Source organism: Sus scrofa, chromosome 6 (assembly GCF_000003025.6).
Source record: "Sus scrofa isolate TJ Tabasco breed Duroc chromosome 6, Sscrofa11.1, whole genome shotgun sequence".
Classification (NCBI taxonomy): domain Eukaryota; kingdom Metazoa; phylum Chordata; class Mammalia; order Artiodactyla; family Suidae; genus Sus; species Sus scrofa.
The window spans coordinates 152505086-152531009 of NC_010448.4; the positions used below are offsets into that span (position 1 = coordinate 152505086).

Sequence of the window (25924 nt, forward strand, 5' to 3'; positions counted from 1 at the left end):
AGTCCAGCACTTGATTTATACAAAATCCACATGAAGAAGTCTGTAGAGATCATCTAATCTTCTGTAGGCATCATCTGTTCAAGTCCAAGTCACCATCCCTCACCTGCAGCCTTGCTTAAATGAAAAAACAAACAAAATGAATGGGAAAAGGGAAGGAGGGGAATAACAAACCAAAATGTACATTTGGAAATGGGTAAATAAATCATGGAGTAAAAATAGAACTACCATGTGATCTAGCAATTCCACTTCTGGGTATTTACCTGAAGAAAATGAAAACAGAAAATATATCTACGCCTCCACATTCTTTACAGAATTATTCACAATAGCCATAGCAAAGATATAGAGACATTCTAAATGGATAAAGAAAATTATATATAGTCCCTCTGGACTTTGGAAGATAGAAAACAGACTTCAATGCTGTTTTCTTTTTTCTTTTTTTTTTTTTAAGAAAGGTTTTAAGCAGTCTGTCTATATATGTGCTGTGTACCTCAGTGTGTGCTATACTATTCAGAACTATGCTTCGTGTTTTGAGTGTCTTACAAATGGTGAGACACAAGTAGGCACAAAGATAGCATGGAAGATTGGAACCTGGAGTCCTACAGGGTCTGAGGGTTCAAAGAATGGGTCGCATGAGGCAAACCAAAAGGGAAAAGGACTCCCCCACCCCCAACCCCCATCCCCGTGGCGCAGCGGAAACGAATCCGACTAGGAACCGTGAGGTTATGGGTTCCATCCCTGGCCTCTCTCAGTGGGTTGAGGATCCGGCGTTGCTCTGAGCTGTGGTGTAGGTCACAGACAGGCTCGGATCTGGCGTTGCTGTGGATCTAGCATAGGCCGGCAGCTACAGCTCCGATTAGACCCCTAGCCTGGGAACCTTTATATGCCGCGGGCGGGGCCCTAAAAAGACAAAAAAACAAACAGACAAGGACTAAGACACCTACCTTCAATATTCATTAGCACCTACGAAAGACTAGCCTCAGTGCTGGGAGCTTTGATGTGATGCTTCAAAACCGCTGTAAATACAGGGCCTCTTTTAAGTGTGTTGCAGACCAGCGGACTCATTTATTCACCACGTGTTTGGTACTTAACTTCTATCTCAATTTCCGCAACTGCAAGATGGAATGAAGAACTGTATCTGCATATTTTTGTCAGAAAGTAACAATTTATGTAAAGATGACCTGCATATAGTAAGCGCCCCTGAAACATAAGGTGCTGCTGTTGTCCTGATTGTTTACTGGGCGGGGTTCCAATCCTTTGGTGAGAAAGTGATTGAAAAACGCGAAGCTCGGGAGTCTGCGGTGCTCTGAGATGTGATGAAACCATAAACCTTAGAGCTCACGGGATCTCATGGAGAGATGGACTCTCTAAAAAGTTAATGAAAGTGCTCCAAGACCGGCCTTTTCCAAGACTCTTGCCAGTTCTCACAGGAATCTGGTGACTGGCAGGCTGCAGTCTGGGTGGGGCCCCGGGGAGGAGGGAACTTGTTAGGGCACAGTGCGGGGGTGGCAGGAGGCGGGTTTTGGGAAGAGTCCTGACCTGACTGGTGGACCAGGCATAACAGGGAGTCAGGCGCACCAGGGGAGTGACCTGAGGACTGGCCACATGCGGGGCTGGGAAGGTGGGCGGTGCTGGCAGCTCAGAGTCAGAGACCCATCGAGGACACTGGTTGGCTCACTCCACGGAAGAGCAGGCGGATGTCTCAGCCATGCTTGGTGCAGTGGGCTTCCTGGCAGAGGTTTTCGGGACCGCGCTTGGTCCCAGCGCTCTCCTGCTGAGTGCCGTCGCCTTTCTCTTCGTTGCTGACATCCTCAAAAGGTGGCGCCCAAAGAACTACCCGCCTGGGCCCCTGCGCCTGCCCTTCGTAGGCAACTTCCTCCATCTGGACTTTGAGCAGTGGCACCTGTCACTTCAGCGGGTAAGAGCGGGCGAAGTTGCCAGGAGCCTGGCCTGCAAGACAAAGGCCATTAAGGGTATCAAGGGCGGAAGGTTGGGAGGCTCAGATGCAAAAGCGGGCACCTAGGTCTATCTCGCTTTGAGCCTCGCTCTCCTCACTGTTAATAGGCATGATTCCATTCGTCCTTTCTAGGCGTGAAATATAGTTGTGTTTCTTGTTTAAGTGTGTTCTTTAAGTCATTTAATTGTGTGTCTTGTTACATATTATTGGAACATTCTATTTATAATGTGATGATCTTGCCTTTTTTAATATTATCCTGGGGGCAGGGGGATGCTATACTTTCCTTCTTGAAAGTTCCTTTTCCCATGTGAAAATGGTGATATCACACCTAAATCCTCCCTGCTTTTCAACCAAATTCCTTCCATCCCCACACGGACTGAGCCCCTTGTTTTCAGCCTCCTCACCCTACAATCCACTCTCACTAAAGTAGTCATTTTTCAATGTCATTCCTCTGCTTAGACTTTCTTAGTGCTTCCTGCTTCTTCCCAGAATTCATACAGGGTAAGGAGCTATTTGGAACGCTTCTTAACAGCCTCTTTTTACTTCTTTATAATCATCTTCCATCAGGGCTTCCTAACTGTGGCCACTCTGAGGTCCTTAAAATTCTCTCCAGCATCCAACACTTTTCAAGAATCTTCAGTTTCTTCCCTGCCTATTAGCACAGGTGCCTTGCTGACAGACTACACAGTAATTTGTGGTTTTGAACATTAAATAAAACACTGAAAATTTCATTGTTAACATAGCTTATACTAGTTGCCCAACAAATAATAATTCCCCTTTCCCTAGAAATTATTGGAGCACTTTAAACACAAGCCCGTAATATAAACTCACTTTGAAATGGAGAAGGTTTCATTACTTTTTAGGAGAAACACCCAATATTGCCACTGACAGGATTGGTCCCAGAACTCTAACTCTGGCACAGCGGAAACGAATCTGACTAGGAACCATGAGGTTGCGGGTTTGATCTCTGGTCTCGCCCAGTGGGTTAAGGATCTGGTGTTGCCCTGAACTGAGGTGTAGGTCCCAAATGCAGCTGGATCCTGTGTGGCTGTGGCTCTAGCGTAGGCCAGCAGCAACAGCTCTGGTTAGACTCCAAGACTGGGAACCTCCATATGCTGCAGGTACGGCCATAAAAATTTTTTTAAAAATGTAAAAAAGGCATAAAACTAGTCTCCTAAACCTGTACCCTTGTTTAATAAATGTATTGGTTAATTTCCAAGTATTGGGAGAGTTTCTTGTTTTCTTTCTCTTAACAATTTCCAGTTTGAGTCCATTATGGTCAAAGAACATATTTTGTATGATTTCAATTTTTAAAAAATATGTAGACCCCCAGCTATAATTCCATGCATCCTTGAAAAAATGTGTATTCTGTTGTGTTGAGCAGTGTTCTATACTCTATGTCAGCTAGACCGTTTTAGATGGTTGTGTTCTTCAGGTCTTCTGTACCCCTGCTGATTTCTTATCAACTGATTCTATCAATTACTCAGAGAGGCATGTTAATGTCTCCAGTTATAATTACTTGTTTTTATGTCTCTAGGCAGTTCTGGTATTTTTCATTTATGTATTTGGCAGCCCTTTTATTTGGTACATATGCTTTAAAATTATTATGTCATTTTGATGAATTGGCTCTTTAATTAGTATGTAATCTCCCTTTATTTCTGGTGAATTTCTTGGCTTGAACTTTATCCGATAGCCACAACAGCTATCTTTTGATTAATATTTTCATGGTATATGTTTCTATGTTCTTTCACTTTTAACCTACTTGCATGGTTATATTTTGATGAATGCATATAGATGGGTTTTCTTTTCATTAACTCAATATCTGTCTTTTAATTGGTGAAATTAGATCATTTTAATGTAATTATGGATATATTAATACTTAAGTATATCATAGTATTAATTGATATGATTTTCTATTTCCCACTTTATTATTACTCTGCTCTGTTTTTCTATCTTACTGTGGGGCCACTTAAACATTTTTTAAGAAATCCATTTTAACTCATGTACAAAGAGTATATCTCTTTGTATTGTGTTTTAAGGGGTTGTTGTAAAGATTACATGCTATGCATACATTGCTTATTGCAGTATCAACATTTTACCATTTCAAGTGGATATAAACATCTTAAAACTTTTTAGGTCCTTTTACTTTCCCAGCTTTATAATTTAATTGCCTTAAATATTACCTCTGTGTACATTGAGAATCACTTCAGGCAATATTATAATTTTGCTTTTACCTATCAAACACAATTTTTAAATTTGAGAAGAACAATATACTATATTTACATATGTATTTACACTTTCTGTTGTTCTTTCTTTCCTAACTGAACAACTTTTTTAGCCATTTTTTAGCCATTCTTTTAGAACTGGTCTACTGGGAAAAAACATTCTCCAAGAATGTCTTTATTTCATCTCATTTCTGAAGTATATTGTCACTGGGTATAGAATTCTAAGTTAACACTTTCTTTCATTCAACACCATAAAATGTTGTGCCGCTTCTTTCTGGCCTCCATAGTTCCTGATGAGAAATCTGCTGTAATTTCAATTGCTGTTCCTCATAAGTAACCAGTTGTTTTCCCCTGCATGCTTTCAAGAAGTGTTCTTTGTTTTTATATTTCAGAGATTTGATTATATCTTGGTCTAATTGTGTTTGGATTTATTATGTTTACTCACAGCTTCCTGGATGTGTAGGTTTTTCTGCAACCAAATATGAAAATTTTTTAGCCATGATTTCTTCAAATATTTTTTTCAATCTACATTTTTTCCCTTTCGTTCTGATAAGCTTGGGCACTGATGGTACAGGTGTTGGAGTTTTAGGTAGATAGGTCCTAAAGTCTCAATTCTTGTTCTTTTTTCATTCTATTTTCTCTGTGTTATTCAGATTGGATACTTCCTATTGATGTTTTCAATTTCACTGATTCTTCCACCATAACATCTCTCCAGGGAAATATTCTATTGAGTTTTTTTAAGATTACTGTATTTTCCAGTGTGAAAATTTACCTTTGATTCTTATATATATTTTCTCTTTCCTTAAGATTTTCCATATTTAAAAAAAGTTGAGTGTTATCATTTATTGAAACATATTCATAATAGCTGCTTTAAAATCTTTGCCCTATAATTTCAACACCTCTACCATCTCAGTATTTGTTTAACACATTCAAGTTGAAATTTTTTGGTTCTTGGTAACATGAAAAATTTGGGACCATATTCTGGACCTGTGGTGTATTTTGTTGTATCACACTAGACTCTATATAAATCTTTCATTTTGGCAGATAATCAACCTGCTTATGTTCAGAATGCTCACTATTTTGGATTGTAGTTCAAATGTCAGTTTAGGTAATAAAGCCTCTGCAGTGCTCTTCTGGTCTAACCCACTTATGTGTTGCTCATCCCCAGAGTACTCTACCCCACATTCTCATCAGTGCAGGCTGGAGAGAATGAGGATGGGGACAGAAGACACTTCAGAGCAGGGTAGCCTCTTCCTTACTGCAGAGGAGAGAGGAAGTCAGAGATCCCCATGTCATCTCCATGGGAAGAGGTACCCCCTATTCAGAGTGGTAGAAATCAGAACTTTGCCCACTGACTCCTCCACGGAAACCCTTTACTGCAGATTAGAGGTGATAGTCACAGTTCAGCTCTCAGACTCAGTAGGGAGGGGGCGTCACCTTATGGTTGCAGAGGTCAGATGAAGACAGGTTTCCACCCATGTTCTCCAACACCTCCATAGGCACCCATTGTGATGGGGAACGGTCACAGCTTTTTCATGGTTTTGCTTCCAGAATAGGAAGGCAAAAAAGTTGAAAGAGTCTATCCTACTGGGCCATACTTTTTCTGATCCTTTGAAAAAGACACAGTAGGATTTTGTTGGATCTCTTTTTTAATCTGTGCCAATTAATAGTAGGAGGAGTAAAATGGGATGCTTTTACTCACTCTTCTCTGGAATCAGAAATTTGATCTGGAGTTCCCATCGTGGCTCAGTGGTTAACGAATCCGACCAGGAACCATGAGATTGCGGGTTTGATCCCTGGCCTTGCTCAGTGGGTTGAGGATTCGGCGTTGCTGTGAGCTGTGGTGTGGGTCGCAGATGCGGCTCGGATCCCAAGTTGCTGTGGCTCTGGCGGAGGCCTGTGGCTACAGCTCCAATTAGACCCCTAGCCTGGGAACCTCTGTATGCCGTGGGAGCAGCCCTAGAAGAGGCAAAAAGAGGGAGTTCCCGTCGTGGCGCAGTGGTTAACGAATCCGACTAGGAACCATGAGGTTGCGGGTTCGGTCCCTGCCCTTGCTCAGTGGGTTAACGATCCGGCGTTGCCGTGAGCTGTGGTGTAGGTTGCAGACATGGCTCGGATCCTACGTTGCTGTGGCTCTGGCGTAGGCCGGTGGCTACAGCTCCGATTGGACCCCTAGCCTGGGAACCTCCATATGCCACGGGAGCGGCCCAAGAAATAGCAAAAAGACAAAAAAAATAAAAAATAAAAAATAAAATAGGAAAAGCTATAAAAAAAATTTACATTCTAGCCACTTGGAAATATTAAGCACTAACTATCTGCTAGGTGTTGAATATGGATTTATACTTTCATTATTATTTAATTTGCATGACAGACACACAGGTTAGGCATCGTCTGATGTTCCCATTTTACTACTGAGGAAAATGCCTTCAAACAGTAAATAATTAGTTCAAGTTATTCAAAGTAGAGAAGAGCCAAACAAGGACTTGAACCCAGGACTATTTGACTCCCACACCTTCGTCTCTACTTGGGTTACCTAACTTTTCATGATATAGAGGATAACTGATTTATTCAGGGGTTCATTTACTCAACAGACATTTATGCAGTGTTTATCCCGCGGCAGGCACTGTGCAAGACAGTGTGTGGTGAGATGAGTGGTATACACCTGTGGTAACCGTATAAGATGGCATCTGATATGATCACAGTGAGTGAGAAGCCATGGGGATAACCTCTGCAGAATGTTGAGACACATTTGGCTGAACTTGAAAGGAAAGTTTGGCAAGTGGCTATGTGGAGTAAAGCCTTCAGGAGATTTTTTTTTTAATGGATGAAAGTGACATGTGCTAAAATACAGTGAGAGGGCAGTGAAGAAACTGGCCTGTGTGTGTGGAAGGATGTGAGCTTTTCCTATTTACAGTCCCTCCTTTTCTAAACTTTTTCTACCATAGCTATATAGTTAATTATAGGAACATTTGTGTCACTGAGAGAAGATCTTATTGGACTAAGTGGGGAAATGGTAGATAAGGTGGAAAAATGGATTAGTAAGGATATACACGGAGCTGCTTATAATAAAAAGAACCCAAAACCCCTAATCCTAACCCTAAAACAGATCGACATTTATTTCTCACAAATGAATTCCGATGTAAGCAGAAGTCCAGGATGGGGCGGGGGGGTTCTTTGCACCACAAAGTCCTCCAGAAACTTCAGTTCCTTCTATCTTGATGCTCTCGTCCTGCAACATCACTCTGTGTAAATTCTGGCTCATGGAAAGGGAAAGGGTCAGGTGGTGAGAAATCAACGTTCCTTAGACAGCTGACCTGGAAGATGCACGTCACTACTTCCCAGGTCCCATAGGCCACACCTAGAGAAGCTGTGGAATGTGGTTTCTGATTGGGAAATCACGGGGCCAGCTAATCCTCAGGGAGCTCCATCACTCAGAGGAAGAGAGGGAGAAAATCTTCATGCTTTCATTTCAGGATAAGACATACAGAGCAAGCTAGAAATAACACTATTTCATGCCCACCAACTATGCACTACATCTCTGTGCCTCTTTTTTGAAAACTGATATATGTGACAGGGTTATTATAAGAATCAAATAAGTTCATGAATATCAGTTTACTGCCAGGGTGCCTAGCACATAATTAATTCAGACCCCCTTCAATAAAAGCCCCACCAGCTACATACACCCTCAATTCTTGGACACACAGACTGTGCATATTTAACTGTGACTATTTTACTGTTTTTCAGTTTGTGAAAAAATATGGGAATGTTTTGAGCCTGGATTTAGGTGCCTTTTCTTCAGTTGTTATAACTGGATTGCCCTTAATCAAAGAGGCCCTAGTTCACCAGGACCAGAACTTTGTGAACCGTCCCATAAACTTAAATCAAGTCTTTCAGAAAAATGGTAAGTTCCTTGACCAGTGTAAAATGTGTATGTTTGATATCTGGTGGTCTGTGAAAAGTGCCTTTGTGACTGTAATTCTCCAGACTTCCCTGGGACAAGACCAATGATAAAACTCCTGCCCCTAAAGGGAGCTGAGTGCCCGCATTTCCCTGTTGAATGGACCCGCCCTCAGGGACCTGACAGGGTCAGCACTGATGTCAGGGACTTGGGAAAAGCTGTGTCACCTGCATGAACTAACTTTGGATATTTCCTAAATAAGTGTCCACATCACTTGATGATGGGATGTGTTTTTCAAGCAGAAGAAGAGATCATGTGTTTTCCTTCTTTCTTTCTGCTTCCCTTTCAAATCTCTTCCCCTAGGAAAATGCATATGCATCTGCTTCCTCCTGCTGATAATATGATCTGCCTCTGGCTCCTTATCTCTGTTATTAAGGCTGTGCCCCACTAGGTGTTTCAGGTCTTCCAGGTTATGTTACAGCACTTTGGGATAAATACTTAAAATGGTCATTAAATATACTTACACATTTAAAAATGGAGTGAAAACCGCAAATCTATTCTACCAAGGCCCCCTTTTCTTCAGGTGCTTCTCCATTCTTTTTTGAATTGTTTTATCTATTCACTCTTTTTATTATTTGCCATGTGAAGACTGCCAGGCACCAGTGATATGACAGTGAGGAGAACACACTTGAATGAGAATGTCGGTTCAGATAGTTACTAACACTATGCCTTGCATAGTTTACTTTTGTCCCTTGTGCCTCAGTTTTCTCATCAACAAAAGGGGTGGGGAGCTACAAGAGGACATACCTCAGAGTTTCTGTGAATACTACCTTTTTTTTTTTTCTTTTTTTTTATCTTTTTAGGGCCACACCCAGGGCATATAGAAGTTCCCAGGCTAGGGGTCGAATCAGAGCTGCAGCTGCCAGCCTACACCACAGCCACAGCAACTCAGGATCTGAGCCACATCTTTGACCTACACTGCAGCTCATGGCAACGCCAGATACTTAACCCACTGAGTGAGTCCAGGTATAGAACCTCTGTTCTCATGGATACTAGTCAAGTTCCTTACCGTTGAGCCACGATGGGAACTCCCTGTGAATACTACTTTATTATTATTATTTTTTTGTCTTTTTAGGGCCGCACACATGGCATGTGGAGGTTCCCAGGCTAAGGGCTGAATCGGAGTATAGCCACTGGCCTACACCACAGCTCACAGTAACACCGGACCCTTAACCCACTAATCGAGGCCAGGGATTGAACCTGTGTGCTCATGGCTGCTAGTCAGATTCGTTTCTGCTGAGCCACAACCAGAACTCTGATACTACTCTAAATAATACATTCAAACTCTAATTTGTCAGCATCTCAAGCAATCACCAAATGAACGCCATTATATCCATTGCTATGGGATTATTTCTCTAAATAGTTTGAGGTGCCTTAATGCCCTTCTTCTTCCTCCCATCTGATACATATTACATAGCATTTGTTGACTTCCTCTTCATAATATTGGCTTTCTTTTTCCCAGGATTGATCATGTCCAATGGCCAGGTATGGAAGGAGCAAAGAAGGTTCGCCCTGACAACACTGAGGAACTTTGGTTTGGGAAAGAAGAGCTTAGAGGAACGCATTCAGGAAGAGGCTCAGTACCTCATCCAGGCAGTAAGAGAGGAGAATGGTGAGTTTGTCACAGGACAGGTGCTGGGGATTGGCACTCCTTCATTCACTAACCAGATGCTCAGTAAGTACCTATGTGCCTGTGCTGCATCCACCACTGTGTAGGGCACAGAGGGGATAAGAGTGCACAGCTAACCACGACCTGCCCTCATGGAGCTCAAGAATTAAGCACAAGAGAATGGGTACTGAACACTTATTTTAAATGCTGGCATTGACTGAGGACTTGCTGTGTGTAAGACCCTATGTGGGATGCTGGGGCCACATCTCAGAGCTGGTTCTATAGTCAGTATGTCATATGTCATGTAGCCTGGACTCACAGTGAAAATAAAAACAAACCATCTGAGGGGCCCATCTCTTCCTCTGTCTCCAGGACAGCCTTTTGACCCACACTTCAAGATCAACAATGCTGTTTCCAACATCATTTGCTCCATCACATTTGGGGAGCGCTTTGACTACCAGGATGATCAGTTCCAGGAGCTGCTGAGGCTGCTGGATGAGGTCACATGTCTGCCAAAATCAGTGCGGGTCCAGGTGAGGCAGTTCTCACTTCCTATCTTGGATAAAGGTGATGGGCTCATGTCAGACACAGATGGGGGTCTTACATTTTTTTTCTTTTTAAACTAAAATGCAATCTTTTAAAATTGACTTCAACACAAACTCATTTGAAGTCAATCAGTTTTGTGTTTGATAAGGTTGTTAAATATTTGTTATATTCAAAGAATGTTTCTATCATTTCTGTAAAGTACAAGACGTTGCATGCCTGAAGCCTATGAACTTACCTTGTTTTCTTTAAGAAGCTAAATATCACCATCACCTTTGAGTCTCTCCTCTCCATGCCCCTCCCTAGCCCACCGGAACTACCCTTCTGTGCCTGGCTCTCCTTTGGCACATTGTTTTGAGCTTCCTGTGGGTTAGTGGCTCTTTTTTCACTCTGCGTAGCTCTCTACTTATGAACATGGCCCTCTTTGTTACCCTCTGCTCCACTGAGGCACAGGTTTCCAGTTTGGGGATGTCATGGATCAAGTTCTGTGAACATCTTTGTTCCATCCTTTATTTCTGAGCGGACACATCCACTCCTTTCTCTTGCATATACACCTGGAACTAAAAACATTTAAAGCTTTCCCAAATGGTTGTATGATATATGTACCCATCTACATTTAATATTATCAATCTTCTAATTTTGTGGGGTATAGATTTAGGAGGGAGGGTCAAATCTCTCTCTTCCTTGGATGGGCCCTGCCCTCCTCCACATTTGGCCTGCAAGGCCTGTGAGTCTGTCAAAACCTCTGTTCACCTTCTTGGTCTCTCAGCCACTTTTCTGGATTTGGAAGTCACTTCTGGGAGAAAAGCAGCCCCAAGTGTATTATTTACTCCTGACAAGCATCTTTGTCTGGAGCCTTATGGACCCATCACATCAACATCGATAAAGTGACTAGCATGATTCCTGGCACATTAAAGCAGTGTGATGAGTGTGAGCAATTATGGTTATTGTCAGTGTTATTTTTGAATATTTTTCCTTATTCTCACTTCTAATCATGTTAGTCATTCTGTCCTCTTCCGTCCAAATAAGACAGAACCTAGAAAGTCATGAGAGTTCAGAGGGTACCCAGCTGACTATCCTCAGGGAAAGAAACTCCTGGGAGGGGCAGCGAGGTGGGGTAAGAAATATTTCTTAGAGACCCAAAATAGGCCAGGTACTTTGATGGGCAACTGCACATACTCTATCCCAGTTAATTTTTACAACAATCATGTAAAGATGAAATGAAGCATCCTGATGTGTATAAGTGAATATGGGAATATGTAAGCAAATCTACATGGTGGTTACTGGCTCTGTGTTAAATACTGTATAGATCTCAGGTCATTCAATCATGAAAATTACCTGGGGACCCAGCAGAAGCAAGTTAAACTAAGTAGTGACAAATTTCGTCATCATTATTACTTTTCATTACGAAAGTATTATCGCTAGAAAGCAGCTAATTGTCAAATCTGTGTTTGTTGCATTTTAAGTATAGGCATCGTTCCACTGTGTTAGGCCATATATTTTCTACTAGATATTATAGTGATAATATATTCAAAAAAAAACCTCTTTATCAGAAAAAAAAGTTTGAGCCAGATGGATATTACATCATAGTGGGGGCAGGCAACCAAATGTATATACATATGTTTAGATAGATAAATAGATTTGTAGATACATAGATAGACATATATTAGACGCACACATACACACACACACATACACACATGCCAGTGACCATTGCTTTGAAGGAAAATAAAGGATGGAAAGACAATGCTGTAAGTTCTGCTAATTATAGGATCATTAGGTAAGACAGATCCAAGCATGTGACATTTGAGGAGCATCTTAGTGACGGAAGGGGTGGAGCTATACAGATTTCAGAGGAAGAGCATTTCCAAGGAAGGAACTGCAAATGCAAAAGCCTAACTAAGAACATCCTTGATGTGACCACAGAAGCCCATGGAGCTGGACTGGAAAGAGTAAGAGAGGGTGAGATGGCCCAGGGTGATGACAGAGGAGGTGACAGGAGTGGGAGGGGCCAGGACAGGAATTATGTGGAATTTGCCAAAAGGCCATGGAAAGTCATTGGGCTATTGAGAGCCAGAAAGTGAATGATCTGATTAAACTGTTAAAGGATCCCTCTGGCAGCTCCATGGAAAACAGACTGGGAAGGGGGTCAGGGATAACAGCCGGAAAACTGTGGGAGGCTTTACAGCATCCAGGTAAGCAAAGTCAGTGGATTGTACAAGAACGGCAGAGCAGATGGAGTGGTGAGAAGCGGTCTGAAACTAGTTGTATTTTGGATGGAGTGTGGAAATTCTTTGACACGGGGGTAAGAAAAGGGTTGCGAGAGGATTGGAGTCAAGGATGACTCCAAAGATTAAAGAAGAGAGATGAAAGGAAAAGACGGTTTCCTTGTCTTCAAAAGTGGAAAACTGGCACCACATTGTCTCTGTGATTTTTTTGTTTTTCTCAATCAGCTCTTCAATGTCTTTCCACGGATAATGAAATTGCTTCCTGGACCCCACCAAATCATCTTTAGTAACAGGGAGAAACTGAGAATGTTTATTGCCCGTGTGATTGAAAATCACAGGAGAGATTGGAATCCTGCTGAAGCAAGAGACTTCATTGACGCTTACCTCCGGGAAATAGAAAAGGTGAGGAAGCCAGAGTTTCCCAAGTTTTTTATCTTAAAAAGAAAATGAGGGCATACTAGTTTATTATTGCTGTTGTAACAAATTACCACAAGCTTGGGGGCTTAAAACATCACAAATTCACTCTATTATAATTTTGGAGGTCAGAAGTCTGAAAGCTGTGTCACTGGGCCGAAGCCAAGGTGTTGGCAGGGATGCTCCTCCTGGAGGCTCTAGGGCAGAACCCATTGATTGACATTTCAGCTTCTAGAGGCAGCCCGCACTCCTTGACTGATGGCTCCTTCCTCTATTTCCAAAGCCATCAATATACCATCATCTCTGCCACCATCCTCACATCTTGTCTTTATGATTTTCTTGCCTCCAACTTTTGAAGACTCTTCTGATTATATTGGGGCCACTGGGATTATCCAAGACAATCATCCCATATCAAGATCCTTAACTTAATCAGATCTACCAAGTTTATTCAGTGATATAAGAGATTCTTCCCTGTTTCCAAATTTTCAGATATGGACGTCATGGTGCATCATCTTTCAGCCTATCACAAGGGAGTAAAAATTGGGTGTAGGAATAGCATTAACTCAGAATTGACGAGACCAATGAGAAATAAAGCTTGAGGTTTAACATCGTTTGACTCAAGGTTTTCGGAAAGCCCACATACTGCCTTTTCATAGTCTCTTCTTTACCCTCTATGCATGTCTGAAGGAGCTTTACACAAAAGGAAGGAGAAGCACTGTTTCATTATCACTTGGACCTGTGCCCAGTTTCCTACCCTTCCCCCAGCTTCCCAGCACGGAACAGAAGTAAAGCTGAATCAGATGCCAGAGTTTATACTCACATGGAAGGGACTTTGCCTTCTTTCCTCATCCACTTATCATCCACTTTCCTACATGATATGAAAGAAGAAGGGAAAAAGCCAAATTGAATGTATAGCCCTTACTATAGTAAACCCTCTGGTTCATACCCATTACTGCATCAGCGTCACCATCTTTGACCCATCAGATTATTTGTTCCTTCTCCTGGAATAGACAGAAAAGTGGGTTTCTTTCCATCTGCTCTCTTATTTTACCTTATTAGCATAACATTAATAGGAACCTTGACTTTTCCTCTGAGGAGGAGACATCACTTACTGTAAGGCATGCAGGTGAGGGACCACACACAGAGGAATGTGGATGCATTGAAGCTTCTAGAAGAAGGTGCTAGAGATGCTGCAGTGCCATGGGGAATGACTGTTGGGATCAGAGAAGCTAAACCTAGAAACAGAAAGGTTAATGGGGAGATGTGAGAATTGTTTTACTGTAGAGAAATTCAGTTTATTCTCTCTGATATCAGTACAAACAATTGTTGGGGATTTACATGCCCTTTTCCATCTCAAATAATACATAATACCACATTAAGGAGTCTGTGTTGTTATTTCTATTTTATGAAAAAGGAAACGCAAACACAGGGAAATTCAGTAACTTTTTCATGTCATACAGATTTAGTGAAGGATGTGGGTAATATTGGAACCCAAGGCTGTTTTTCCACTGTACTAATAGATTCTCCAATATTATGGAAGTTACAAAAAAAAATTAGTTGTCTTGATTCTCATCAACCAAAGGTAACAGAAGTTTCCAGCACTTGGGGCAGAAGGATGCTAATGATATGGCAGTAATGAGCCTCTGCCTCCTGCAATGGACAAAGGGCAAGTCATTTCTCCTGGGGTCTCTCCTTCCACGTTTTCTCTAGGATGACCCCCCACATGTTATGATAACTAAGAACCATCTGAACAAGCCAATAATCATTGTACTTTCTACCAAAAGGGCAGTTCACCTTCAGTTTTCAATGAGGAAAACCTCATCTGTAGCACCCTGGACCTCTTCTTTGCTGGAACTGAGACAACGTCAACCACGCTGCGCTGGGGTCTGCTCTACATGGCCCTGTACCCTGAAGTCCAAGGTGAGCACAATTAGCAGGTGGACCTGGATCAGGTCAGGATGGGGCCTCCTGGAATACACTGTTCCAAAGGTGGGGCCAGAGGCTAGCCTGGTAGGATGGGGAGACAGGTAGGACAGTCACAGGGCCAGGTGGACTTGAGACCAGGCACCTTCTTCAGTTTTTCTGTCAGAATTAAAATGGGTCCATGTAACACACATATAACAGAGATTCCTGTCCTCAGGAAGCTCAGAGTCCAGAGGAGGCAACAGTGAAGTCCATTGACATTATGGCGAGTTCCAGGAAAGAGCTTCATTCCACTCCCATGTGAAATCTGGGCACAGCCCCCACCCCCCCACACACCTTTTAAGTTATGTCTTCCTTCACCCTGTGGACAGTGTTCAAACTCCCTCGTCTGGTATGTCATATCCTCTGATGTGCCTCTTTCTGCCTGTCCAGCCTTGACTCTGCCCATCGTGTGTGGTGGCCTCACTAAATCCCATGGCCTTTTCTTCACACTGTCCTGATGTGTTCCTCTCAGCATCACCCCCGCTCTTCCCTAGCATTTCCCTTATTTCTTTGCACAGTAAACCACTAACTGTGCTGGAAGAATTTATTCACATACAACCTCCTCTAAGATGTTTCTGTATTCTTAAAAAATTATTTGCATGTCCTTCCTCCAGAAACGCTGCCACTCCTCTACTTTACTTAACACACATTATTTAAATATCTTCCCCGCAGGCCGTAGTCCATTCCAGAACAGTGGCTCCTCCAACCATTTTCTTTCTCCACGTCCCAGAATAGGTTGAGTAGATGAAGAACGGGGTCTGTTAGGATACAGTTTTTCAAACTGCAGGTAACATTTGATTAACAGGATAAAGTCGCATTAGTGGATCAAGTCCAACTTTCTATCCTAAAATAAATTACGTTAGAAAAGAGCAGTGTGCTTCCTGGGTACTAAGGTTAAATTTTTTATCATGAAACTTTCTTTCCTTATCTGTATATGCATAAGAGTACATTTTATGTTTGTAATTTTTTGTTATTTGTCCTGAGTCATGAAGCAATATATGCATTAATCACTATAAACTGCATTTTTTTAAGACTAAAAGCCACCTAGTTAGGATATAGATTTGTTTCCTTTGTTAGAAGCTCCAAAATAACAATGGCGTGGAGTTCCCGTCATGGTGCAGTGGTTAATGAATCTGAATAGAAACCATGAGGTTGTGGGTTCGATCCCTGGCCTTGCTCAGTGGGTTAAGGATCCAGCGTTGCTGTGGCTCTAGTGTAGGCTGGCGGCTACAGCTCCAATTAGACCTCTAGCCTGGGAAACCCCATATGCCGAGGGAGTGGCCCTAGAAAAGGCAAAAGACAAAACAAAACAAAACAAAAACAATGGCTTAAAATAGCATACGAGGTGGAAGAAACCCAAGTGTCTATCAATGGATAAATGGATAAACAAAATGTGGATGCAGTAAAATATTATTCAGCCTTAAAAAGGAAATTTTCTGATACATGCTGCAATATGGAGGAACCTTGAGGACACTATGCTAAATTTACTAATCTAGTCAAAAAAGACATAGACTGTATGATTATATTTTTATGAGGTATCCAGAGTGGTTGCAGTCTTAGAAAAAGGAAGTAAAATGCTGATTTTCAGAAGCTAGGTGTAGTAGAAAAGGGGGAGTTATGATTGAATGATACCAAGTTTCAATTTTGCAAAATAAAAAAGTTCTGAAAATTGGTAGTACAACAATACAAATATACTTAACATTGCTAAACTGCACACTTAAAATGGTTACGTTGGTAAATTTTATATTATGTATATTTTACCAACATTTAAAAGTTTTTAAACGGTCGGTTAAAAATGGAATTTTATTTCTTAGTCAAGTGCAAATATCTAAGCTCGACTCTGAAGAATCTTTGGGGTCCAAGCTCCTTCCAGCACATTGCTCTGTGTATCTAGAATGACGCCCTTGTAGGCACTCTCAGAGACGGCTTACCACTGAGGCTGCCTTCCCACCAGCAGGAAGGGAAAAAGGAGAAGGAAGCACATACCCTCCTTTTAAGGGCAGGTTGCAAGTATTAAACATCCTTCTATGTACATTCCATTAGCAAGAACTTAATCACAAGGGAATCTGGATAATGTAGTCTTTAGCTAAGTAACCAGGTATGGACTAAAATCTCTATTGTTATAGAAAAAAGGAAGACAGATAGTGAGGCTATATTAGCATCATTTTCCATGGGTTGGATGGTCCACTAAATCAGTTCATGTACAGCTTGAAACATCCTTAAGGTGAAGGTAAGTTTATCCTCACTGATAAGAAGAGGAAACTGGGACTCCAAGTGTTTCAATAAGCTGTAGCAGGAATGTTGTAGAACAAGAGTTTGCCACCAGATTTGTCTTATACCAGGGCTCACTTTCCACTCATCTGCTGCCATACGAAAATAGTCTATATAGAGCCTACTATAACTTTGACCGTTTTGATCCTGATTTTTCCATTCCTTAACTTAACCTGACTTAAGTTAATGAATATCAGAATAATAGAACCTCCTCTGCTTTTCCAGAGAAAGTCCAAGCTGAGATTGACAGGGTGCTTGGCCAATCGCAGCAGCCAAGCACAGCAGCTCGAGAGTCCATGCCCTACACCAACGCTGTCATCCACGAGGTGCAGAGAATGGGCAACATCATCCCCCTGAATGTGCCCAGGGAGGTAGCAGTTGATACCACCCTGGCTGGATACCACCTGCCCAAGGTAATTAGGGACCTACTTGCAGCCTCAGATCTCCAAGTTTATACTTTTAAAATGGTAGGAATCTCAACTGGAAAAGTGACATGTATTCGTGTCCTTGGGAATCACTTACATAGGGAGAGATATATTTGATAAAGTACTTTTTTCCCATGTGTGAACTTTGGAAGTTAGTTCAACTAGATATTAATAAGTACTACAGAGGGGAAAAGGGATTCCTAAGTCAAAGCCTGGCTTTTCTTTGTTACGAGATTGCTCAGGGTTTTACTACCAGATATGTGTTGTGACCCTTTGTAGGGATACAGCAAGCAGTAATTCTCAATCAAACTTTGCCATGACCTTCCTTTTTTATCTTGATGTATAATCTCACAGGACTAGGAACCTGCCAGAATTAGTTTGGAAATTCTGCTTCACAATCCTGGGGAAATAGAATATTGAAATACGAAGGGGGATTTGAGACCACCTGACCCAATATCACATCAGTGCTGGAGATTCTAACATAATATCCCCACAGGTGTCCTTCCAGCTCTGACTTACAGCCTGTGATGGGACTATCACCTCACAAGGGAAACCAAGCCAAGCCTGAGCAGTGCTAAGTATCAGTTCTGGAGAGAAAGGAACCAGTGCTGATTAAGCAGTGATTATGTACCATGGACCATACAGGCTCTTTCAGAATGTCTTGATCAGTCCTCAAAATATCCTGTTATTCTCATTTTATAAATGTGGAAGCCAAGGCTCAGAGAGTGATTAATCTTACATAAGATCTCTCAGCTACCAAGTGACTAGAGTTGGGATCCAGAAACAGAGCTGCTCTGAGTCTCAGGTTCATACTTTTTGTATTCCCTCCACAGGATTTGCTTTACTTTGATTTTAAAAGAGTTTCCCTTGTAGTAGTTCTCCCTGGGTCCCTGTTAAATTCCCTGTCCCCAGGAAGTAAATCCTGCTCTCTCTATGCTCACCACTCAGGATTTTGGCAGGCAGCTCTCCTGTGCCCCCTCGTGTCCACTCTCCACATTTACCCTTCCTGTGCTTTCTCACCACCTTGGTGAGCCTCTGTGGATCCACTCCAGTTTGTCTAAGTCCCTCTGTGTGTGTCGTACTGGGGAAGACCTCAAGGCAGAACCAGAGGAGCTTCCCTATTGCACCTCTCGTGGTACCTATTCCTGCAGCCATTGTACTCACCATTTTCTCGCTGTCTGACCATCTTGTGGGGGAAATCTGAACTCTACATTATTTCACATGTATCCTTTGCATTTTTTATGATAATTTATTTAGCTGCAGGGAAATTGCCCAGGTCAACATACTCTTTCTAACACTGACTTTTAGTGTCGACTTGAATGATCATCCTTGGGACTGCGCTATCTCATTGACTATATCCTACAGAGGCTGGGAACCACAGCTTTAATATTAAATGTCCTAGTGCAAATCATAGTTCCACCTCCTTCCACTGTGTGACTTTGGGCATCTTAACCAGCCTCTCAGAGCATCAAATTCTTTACCTGAAAAAATACATTTAAACCTACATCAAAGATGGAGGTAAAATGAGGTGATGCATGTAAAACATTTAACGTAGTGCATAGTATAAAAAGTGCTCAAAATAGCAGTTACTATTCTTTATTAATTCAACATATGTTCATTAAGCACCTAAAATGTTCAGGTCTGGCAAAACAGCTCTGAGTGAAATAATCATGAAAGTTTCTAAGTACAAAGCATGATAACAACCTAAGGGAATAAACTCACTCGCTTCTCTAAAGATGCAGGCTGGCTTGAATGAGAAGTGGGAGTAAGAGTGGCCTTTTTCTAAGCTTCCAAAAGGAAGTGATATTTGAGTTGAGGATTGAAGGATGATTATGAGTTATCTCCTTGACACAGTCAGGAGGAAGGACATTTTCAGGCAAGGTAAACAGGATTTAAAAGGCATGGAAATGAGGAGTTCCCTCTGTGGCACAACAGGATCGGAGACATCTTGGGAGCACCAGGTCACAGGTTTTATCTCCAGCCCAGCACAGTGGGTTAAGGATCTGGCATTGCTGCAGCTGTGGCTTAGGTTGCAACTTTGGCTGAGATCTGATCTCTGGCCCGGGCACTACATATGCTGCTGGGCATCTAAAAAAAAAAAGGCATGGAAATGGGTAAGAATACATGGCATGTGTTCTATTCCTGTAGTCGGAGTGAAGGCAGACCAAGTGGTAGATGGGCATCAGTGATGTACCCTTTGTCTAAGAGTGACGGAAAGCTATTGAAGAACATCTGTCACGTTCACAGTGTGGATGGCTGTGACATGATTAAGGCTTGTTTAAAGCTCACTCTGCTTTCAGCATGTGCAGCACAATGGAAGAGGAAAGAGAGGATGCAGGGCATAGTTAGGCAGCCATGATGGGAGTAGAGACAATCAAGGGGACGCCTAGACCAAGGTGGCAGTGGTGGACCTAAATGGAGGTGACAGAATCAAGAGAAGTTTAAAGTGAAATAAACCAACCTTGCTGAAGGGTTGGATGAAGGCATAGTGAGGGGAAAGGAAGCAGTAAGGGGGTCTCCCAGGTTTCTTGCAAAGTTCCTGGGAGGATCCTGGTTCTTTTCCTTGGATATCCTAAATCTATTATTAAACCTTCTGTGGACTACACTAGACATTAGAGGGAAGAAAATGGAAGAAAATAAAGAAATAGGCATTTTTTACCTTGGAAGAGCTGCCATAGTTATCACATCCCTGAGAAGCTGGGTTGATTTTGGAACAGACCTGACTGGCCAATGTCTCATTATTCTCTCATTGATGTGCACACATTCCCTTCATGTTCTGCACTGACAGGTCCTGTAGAGACCCACCTGCAGTCAAGAGTAGTCACACCTCCCTGGTAATATTCCCAGCAGTAAATTCCAGTCCATCATTGTAGGCTGTGCATGGCATGGGGGAGGGTCCTAGGGGGTGGGCTCTGAGAATGATAGGTTGGGGGCATTGAGAGGGTTCATGGTACTGTAGCCTTGCTGGGAGACCTGGGGATGGCTCCCCCTTTACACAGTTGTGATGTGCTGGTCAAACCTTGCCTGAGTCTTTGCTGTCTTTTCCAGGGGACCACAGTCCTGATTAATCTGACTGCACTGCACAGGGACCCCGCAGAGTGGGCCACCCCAGACACATTCAATCCAGAGCATTTTCTGGAGAATGGAAAGTTTAAGAAACGGGAAGCCTTTCTGCCTTTCTCAATAGGTGAGTGGCAATAAATAGGAATGTGGGAACCTGGAGTCCCTCTTTCAGCCCTTCCCCACTCTTCTCCCTGTGGGGCTTTGCTTCAGCAGGAAGGTCTCAGGTTAGCCCTGCCCAGCCTGGCTCCCTCTTGTTATTGGTTGCTCCCAGGATTCCCTGTGCAGGGCATCACCAGAACTCATGCCCTTACTTCCTAAGCCCTTACTTGACTCCGATGGAGAGTCAGTGTCACTTTATTCTAGGCTCGAGGACACTGGGGACAGAAGCTCAGTCCCTTCCTGTTGCCCACAGAGAAGGCTGGATATTTGCCAGCTTTATAGAGTTTTTACATGTCTCAAGTTCTTAAAGGGCCAGCTACTCACACAGAACTGGAGCCAATTTCTAAGAAGGATGTGGGGGAGGGGCAAGGAAAGGAGCTGTTTGCTTCTCATTATGGGCATCAGGAGTGACTCTAAGTGCCATGGTCCTAACTAGGTGGGTTTCTACTCTACTAGTGCTCCCTGAAGAGGCCCTTTGACTTTTTAAATTCTGATGACCCTTTAAAAATCTAGCGAATATATACACCTGGTGCTCAACTTGAAAGATACAAAAGGGGTTACAGTGAAAACTCTCTCTTACGTTTCTAAGGCAGCTGGATCGAAAAGGGTGTTTTACCTTGTAACACTGTCAAATGAGTGAGAAAAATTCTAAGTAGTTCCAGACATTGAGTTAGGTATGCTGCAGTGATTGTTTTAACTATTTTCCCAATTTCTTAATTCTATAAATATTTCCTGAGCACCTGTTTTGAGTCAAGTCTTCGGCCCTGAAATATGACAAAAAATAAAGCAGAAAATAATCTCTTAAGGAGCATGTGTTCTAGTGTAACCTTACAAGTTCCTATCACCACGTTGGAGGTAAGGAAACTGAGGCATAGCAGGGTCAACTATGGCATCGCATCTAAAGTCATGAAGCTGAGGTGGCAGAGCTAGATCTCAGTGTCAACCAGGTTTATGAACAACTAAAGCCCATGCCCTTCTGAACAGTGTCTCTAGAAAAGTAACTAAATGCCTCACTGAGTTGACAGTCTGAAATTCATGGTAGCTTTCTTACAATTAATTTAAATGAAATATGTGTTGATTTTCTGAGAGAGTATCATTTTACTGATCATACCACTAATATACGGAAAGGGAGGGCTTGGAATTTGAAACCGTGTAGGTGTGATCCTGAGCCCATCCTTTCCTGTTAATGGACCCTCTCCTGAGTGTATCTAGACTAATTCTGATTAGATCTTCTTTGCCTTTTTTCCTCTGGTTCTGTGTCAATTTTGCTCTCATTAGAGAAATCACTTCCTGATATGGCAGCAGATATGAGATGTAAGAATACCTTCCAATCTTTCTATCTACAAGAGGTTTAGATTTCATATTATAGATATACATACTATATTATTATAGAGCTTCAGCTGTGTATTCCAAGTATTATAATTATTCTTGCCTCACTGGCTTTTTGTTTATTGGTTGGTTGTTATTTTTTTGTTTTTGTTTTTGTTTTTTTTTTTTGCTGTTGATAGTTGGAACATACCTTTTTATGATAGATTTCATTTGCAGGTAAATTATCTCATTTAAACCTTATAGCAAGAAGTTTTGCTAGTTCTAGTACTCTTTCTTTGACAAATAGAATGTAACTCATTTTCCCACTTAAAGCTCTTCCATCTTAAGATTCACTGAGTTCATATTATATGTATCAGTTATTATATTGGTACATAACAAAGGTGGAAAACTGTGAGTTAAAACAGTGAGTATATATTATTACTCATAAGTCCACACTTGAGCTGAGAGCTCGAATGATCATAGCTGGGCTCTCTTGCATTTGGGGGAAGGCAGGTGGTTGAATGCAGATCTGGGATGGGCCTCAGTTAGCCCAGCTGGTGCATAAGTGAAAGATAAGACCTCAGAATAGAAGCACACAGCGCCTCCTAAGGGCCAGGCTTGGAACTGACAACCATTACTCACACTGCATTCTGTTGCCCATGCAGCTCATAAGGTCAGCCCCAGGTCAATGGGAAGGAAGAACACTATAATTTGTATCTGACGGGCTAGGAAATCACATTGTAAATGATGTGGATACAGGGGTAAGGGGGAAGTTGGAGCCATTGCTGCAATCAGGTGGTCTCCCTATCTGTCTTTTTGCCTAAGAAGGAATGAAATTCAGAGATGGCAAGAAGTGTGGGGATTCCCTCAGCTGTCCTAGAATAAGGTCTCGCTAACAGAACAGGAAACAGAAACCTGAAAAGTGCACTGAGTTAAAATGTCAACATCACTGTCAAGGTGTTTTTCCACCACACTCCCATCTTGGGCACAGAGTGGCTTTGCCTCATTCTTGATCCAGCACAAAACAGTCTCCTTGAAGGGAAGGGGTGTGGACCCCTCCTTCCCTTCTCTTGGAAAAGACGATCAGGTGTGCAGTTAGGACACGTGCACAAAGAGGGCAGCTTCTATGATATTATAATAGATTTATATTTTCTGCCTTGGGGGAGGTGCCCACCATCAGGGCAGATTCAAAAATAGTACTACAGAGAGTTCCTGTCGTGGCACAGTGGTTAACGAATCTGACTAGGAACCATGAGGTTGCAGGTTCAATCCCTGGCCTCGCTCGGTGGGTTACGGATCCGGCGTTGCCGTGATCAGTGGTGTAGGTCGCAGACACGGCTCGGATCCCTCGTTGTGTAGGCTGGTGGCTTCAGCTCCAATTAGACCCCTAGCCTGGGAACCCCCATATGCCGCGAGTGCGGCCCTAGAAAAGACAAAAAAAAAATAGTATTACAGATGTATATTTTATTTTCCTCATTTAAGTTTTTCCCACTTTATCCAACAAAGCAGCAGATAGGTTCCTGAAAGGCAAGTGGCTAATTCATCATTTTTCAAAAAAAAAATCACTGGCTCATAGGAAATAAGTTTACATAGAGTTTGTTTGTTTTTTTAAAAAAAAAAAAAACTTAGGTCAGCTTTCTCATTTTGCTAATGAGGTAATTGACCTATTCAGTAGGTGATGCCCCATTAGTGGAAGAAGCAAGGAGAAAGTTCAAGTTTTCTATAAACCAGGATGAAAATTTGAAACTAAGCCCTCATTTCCATGATTTTAAAAGCAAAGTCATAGCTGCTGTCTTACTAATAGCCCTGCTCAGCCACATAACATAGTTAGAAGAGAAATTATTTCACATGTTTGACACGCCAGGATTGTTAAGTTCTGTGAGAATTAAGGGGTACTCATAGCTTAGACCTGGTTACTGATGGAACTACTAGTTTAACTCTGGTTCCTGACCTTCCAGAGGGTCCAATTTTGTCATGATATCTGGGTTCTTCTAGGAGAATCTTAGGTATTACAGTGCAGCTGATTTGGTGCCATTTTAACAAATTTCTACCTTGTACTATTTGTGATGGGTAAAGAGATAAGGATGGGGGAGCAGAGGTGGTTAGGCATGTGCTGTGGGAAACAGGAACAAAATTATACAATAACGGCATAATTCTGAAGCATATTTCCTCTCATTAAACACTTTTACTGATATTCTCTAATTTTATTTCCTCAACAACTTGTTATGGGATGAAAACAAAATTGAGGCATTCACACATTAATGTCTTTCCAAGAATATTTCATTACAAGGGAAATGCAAAGTAGCAAAAACAGCACATGGTGTTAACCACAGAGATAATCCCAGTGATTGCGGGAGAATTCTTACAAGGACAGTGAGGATTTGGTCTGGATTATGGGATTATAGACTTCTTCCATTGTGTTTATACTTTCCATACTTTTTTTTCCCTTTCTGCATTGAATATATATCACTAGGGAGAAAGGAAGTTGTTCAAACCCACACAAGAACAATGGAGGTAGAGACCAGTGTGGGGTCTTGTAGCCCAAGTGGGGCGAGAAGAGCACTCAGGAAGGGGAGGGGGCAACAGAGACCTGGAGTGGGGGTCAGAGCACAGCCTGATGAGAGGGGGGTCTGTCCTGCAGGAGGAGCCATGGCAGGGAGAGTCCCAGCCATTAAGGAGGAAGACCTGACACAAGAAAAAGATGCCTTACACTTGAGAAACCTTACTCTGACATTGACTTGCTTATACTTTGCAACAGTTTTAAGAATTGAAAACCTTAACACAGACTTTTGGGTTTTGTCTGCGCTTGTGTTTTTTGTTTGCTAATGGGTTTTGGAAAGACTTTAGGCTGAATGCCACTTTCTAGTCGACCCAGGCCCCTCCCTTCCTCCATCTACACCCTGAACCTTCACACCTGTGCCTCACCTGCCCACCTCTGGAGGCTCTGGAGTGTGTGTGATTGTGGATTGATGCTTTCTGGGCTTGGGTGAACCCAGGTGGTTGGGATCTAACAAGCCGAGTCCATAAAGCCCCAGGCCCAGCAGGCCCGCCCCAGGCTCAGGCTTTGCCAGACATGGTAGAAGATCTCAGTCCTTGCTGGGCACAGACACCACCAGGAAGGTAACTCCTCTTACGCTTTTGTCTTGCAGGGAAGCGGGCGTGCCTTGGAGAGCAGCTGGCCAGGACTGAGCTGTTCGTTTTCTTTACTTCCCTTTTACAAAAATTCTCCTTCAGGCCTCCAGACAATGAGAAGCTGAGCCTCAAGTTCAGGGTGGGCCTGACCCTCTCCCCAGTCACCTCCCGCATCTGTGCTGTTCCCAGGGCATGAGGTTGTGGGAGGGGGAGGGGAAGAAAAGCAGGGAGAATGGGCACCTCCCCCAAGGCAGGGGCTCCTGCTCAGAAGTGAGGGGACAGCATGAAGTGCCTCTGAGCACAGGTCCTAGGAACTGCACTCAGAGGAACCTGGATTCAAACCCCAGCTTTGCCATCTCCAGTGTGGCCCTGGGCAAATCAGTTATGATGTATGTGAGTCATTTGCCTTTTCATCTGGGAGATTTAAAGAGGATCATGATTGCTTCTGTAAAGGAAGAACTGCTGTAAAAATCAGGAGAAATAAAAGACTTTAACTGGTTTGGAAACCATAAAGCTCATCATAAAGTCATAGCTGTGATCTGCCTCCTTCCTGCTTCCTTCCTTAGGTGGGGATTTGCTTCTGGCCTGTTGAGATGGTCTGGGTCAAAGTCGTGCCAAATGGTCAATAAGAGTTAGAAGTTCGACCCTGTTGCAGCCTCAGAGGTTGGCC

The 25924-nt window shown here is 42.6% G+C and overlaps 1 protein-coding gene across 1 annotated transcript; it reads left to right on the forward strand.

The window, feature by feature from the left end:
- Positions 1515-25783, forward strand: LOC100525112 (cytochrome P450 2J2-like). Its single transcript, XM_021096565.1, has 9 exons — positions 1515-1915; positions 7924-8080; positions 9600-9749; positions 10119-10279; positions 12743-12919; positions 14716-14851; positions 17393-17580; positions 20641-20779; positions 25272-25783. The coding sequence occupies exons 1-9, from the start codon at positions 1706-1708 to the stop codon at positions 25448-25450; spliced, it is 1497 nt and encodes a 498-aa protein (XP_020952224.1). The 5' UTR covers positions 1515-1705; the 3' UTR covers positions 25451-25783.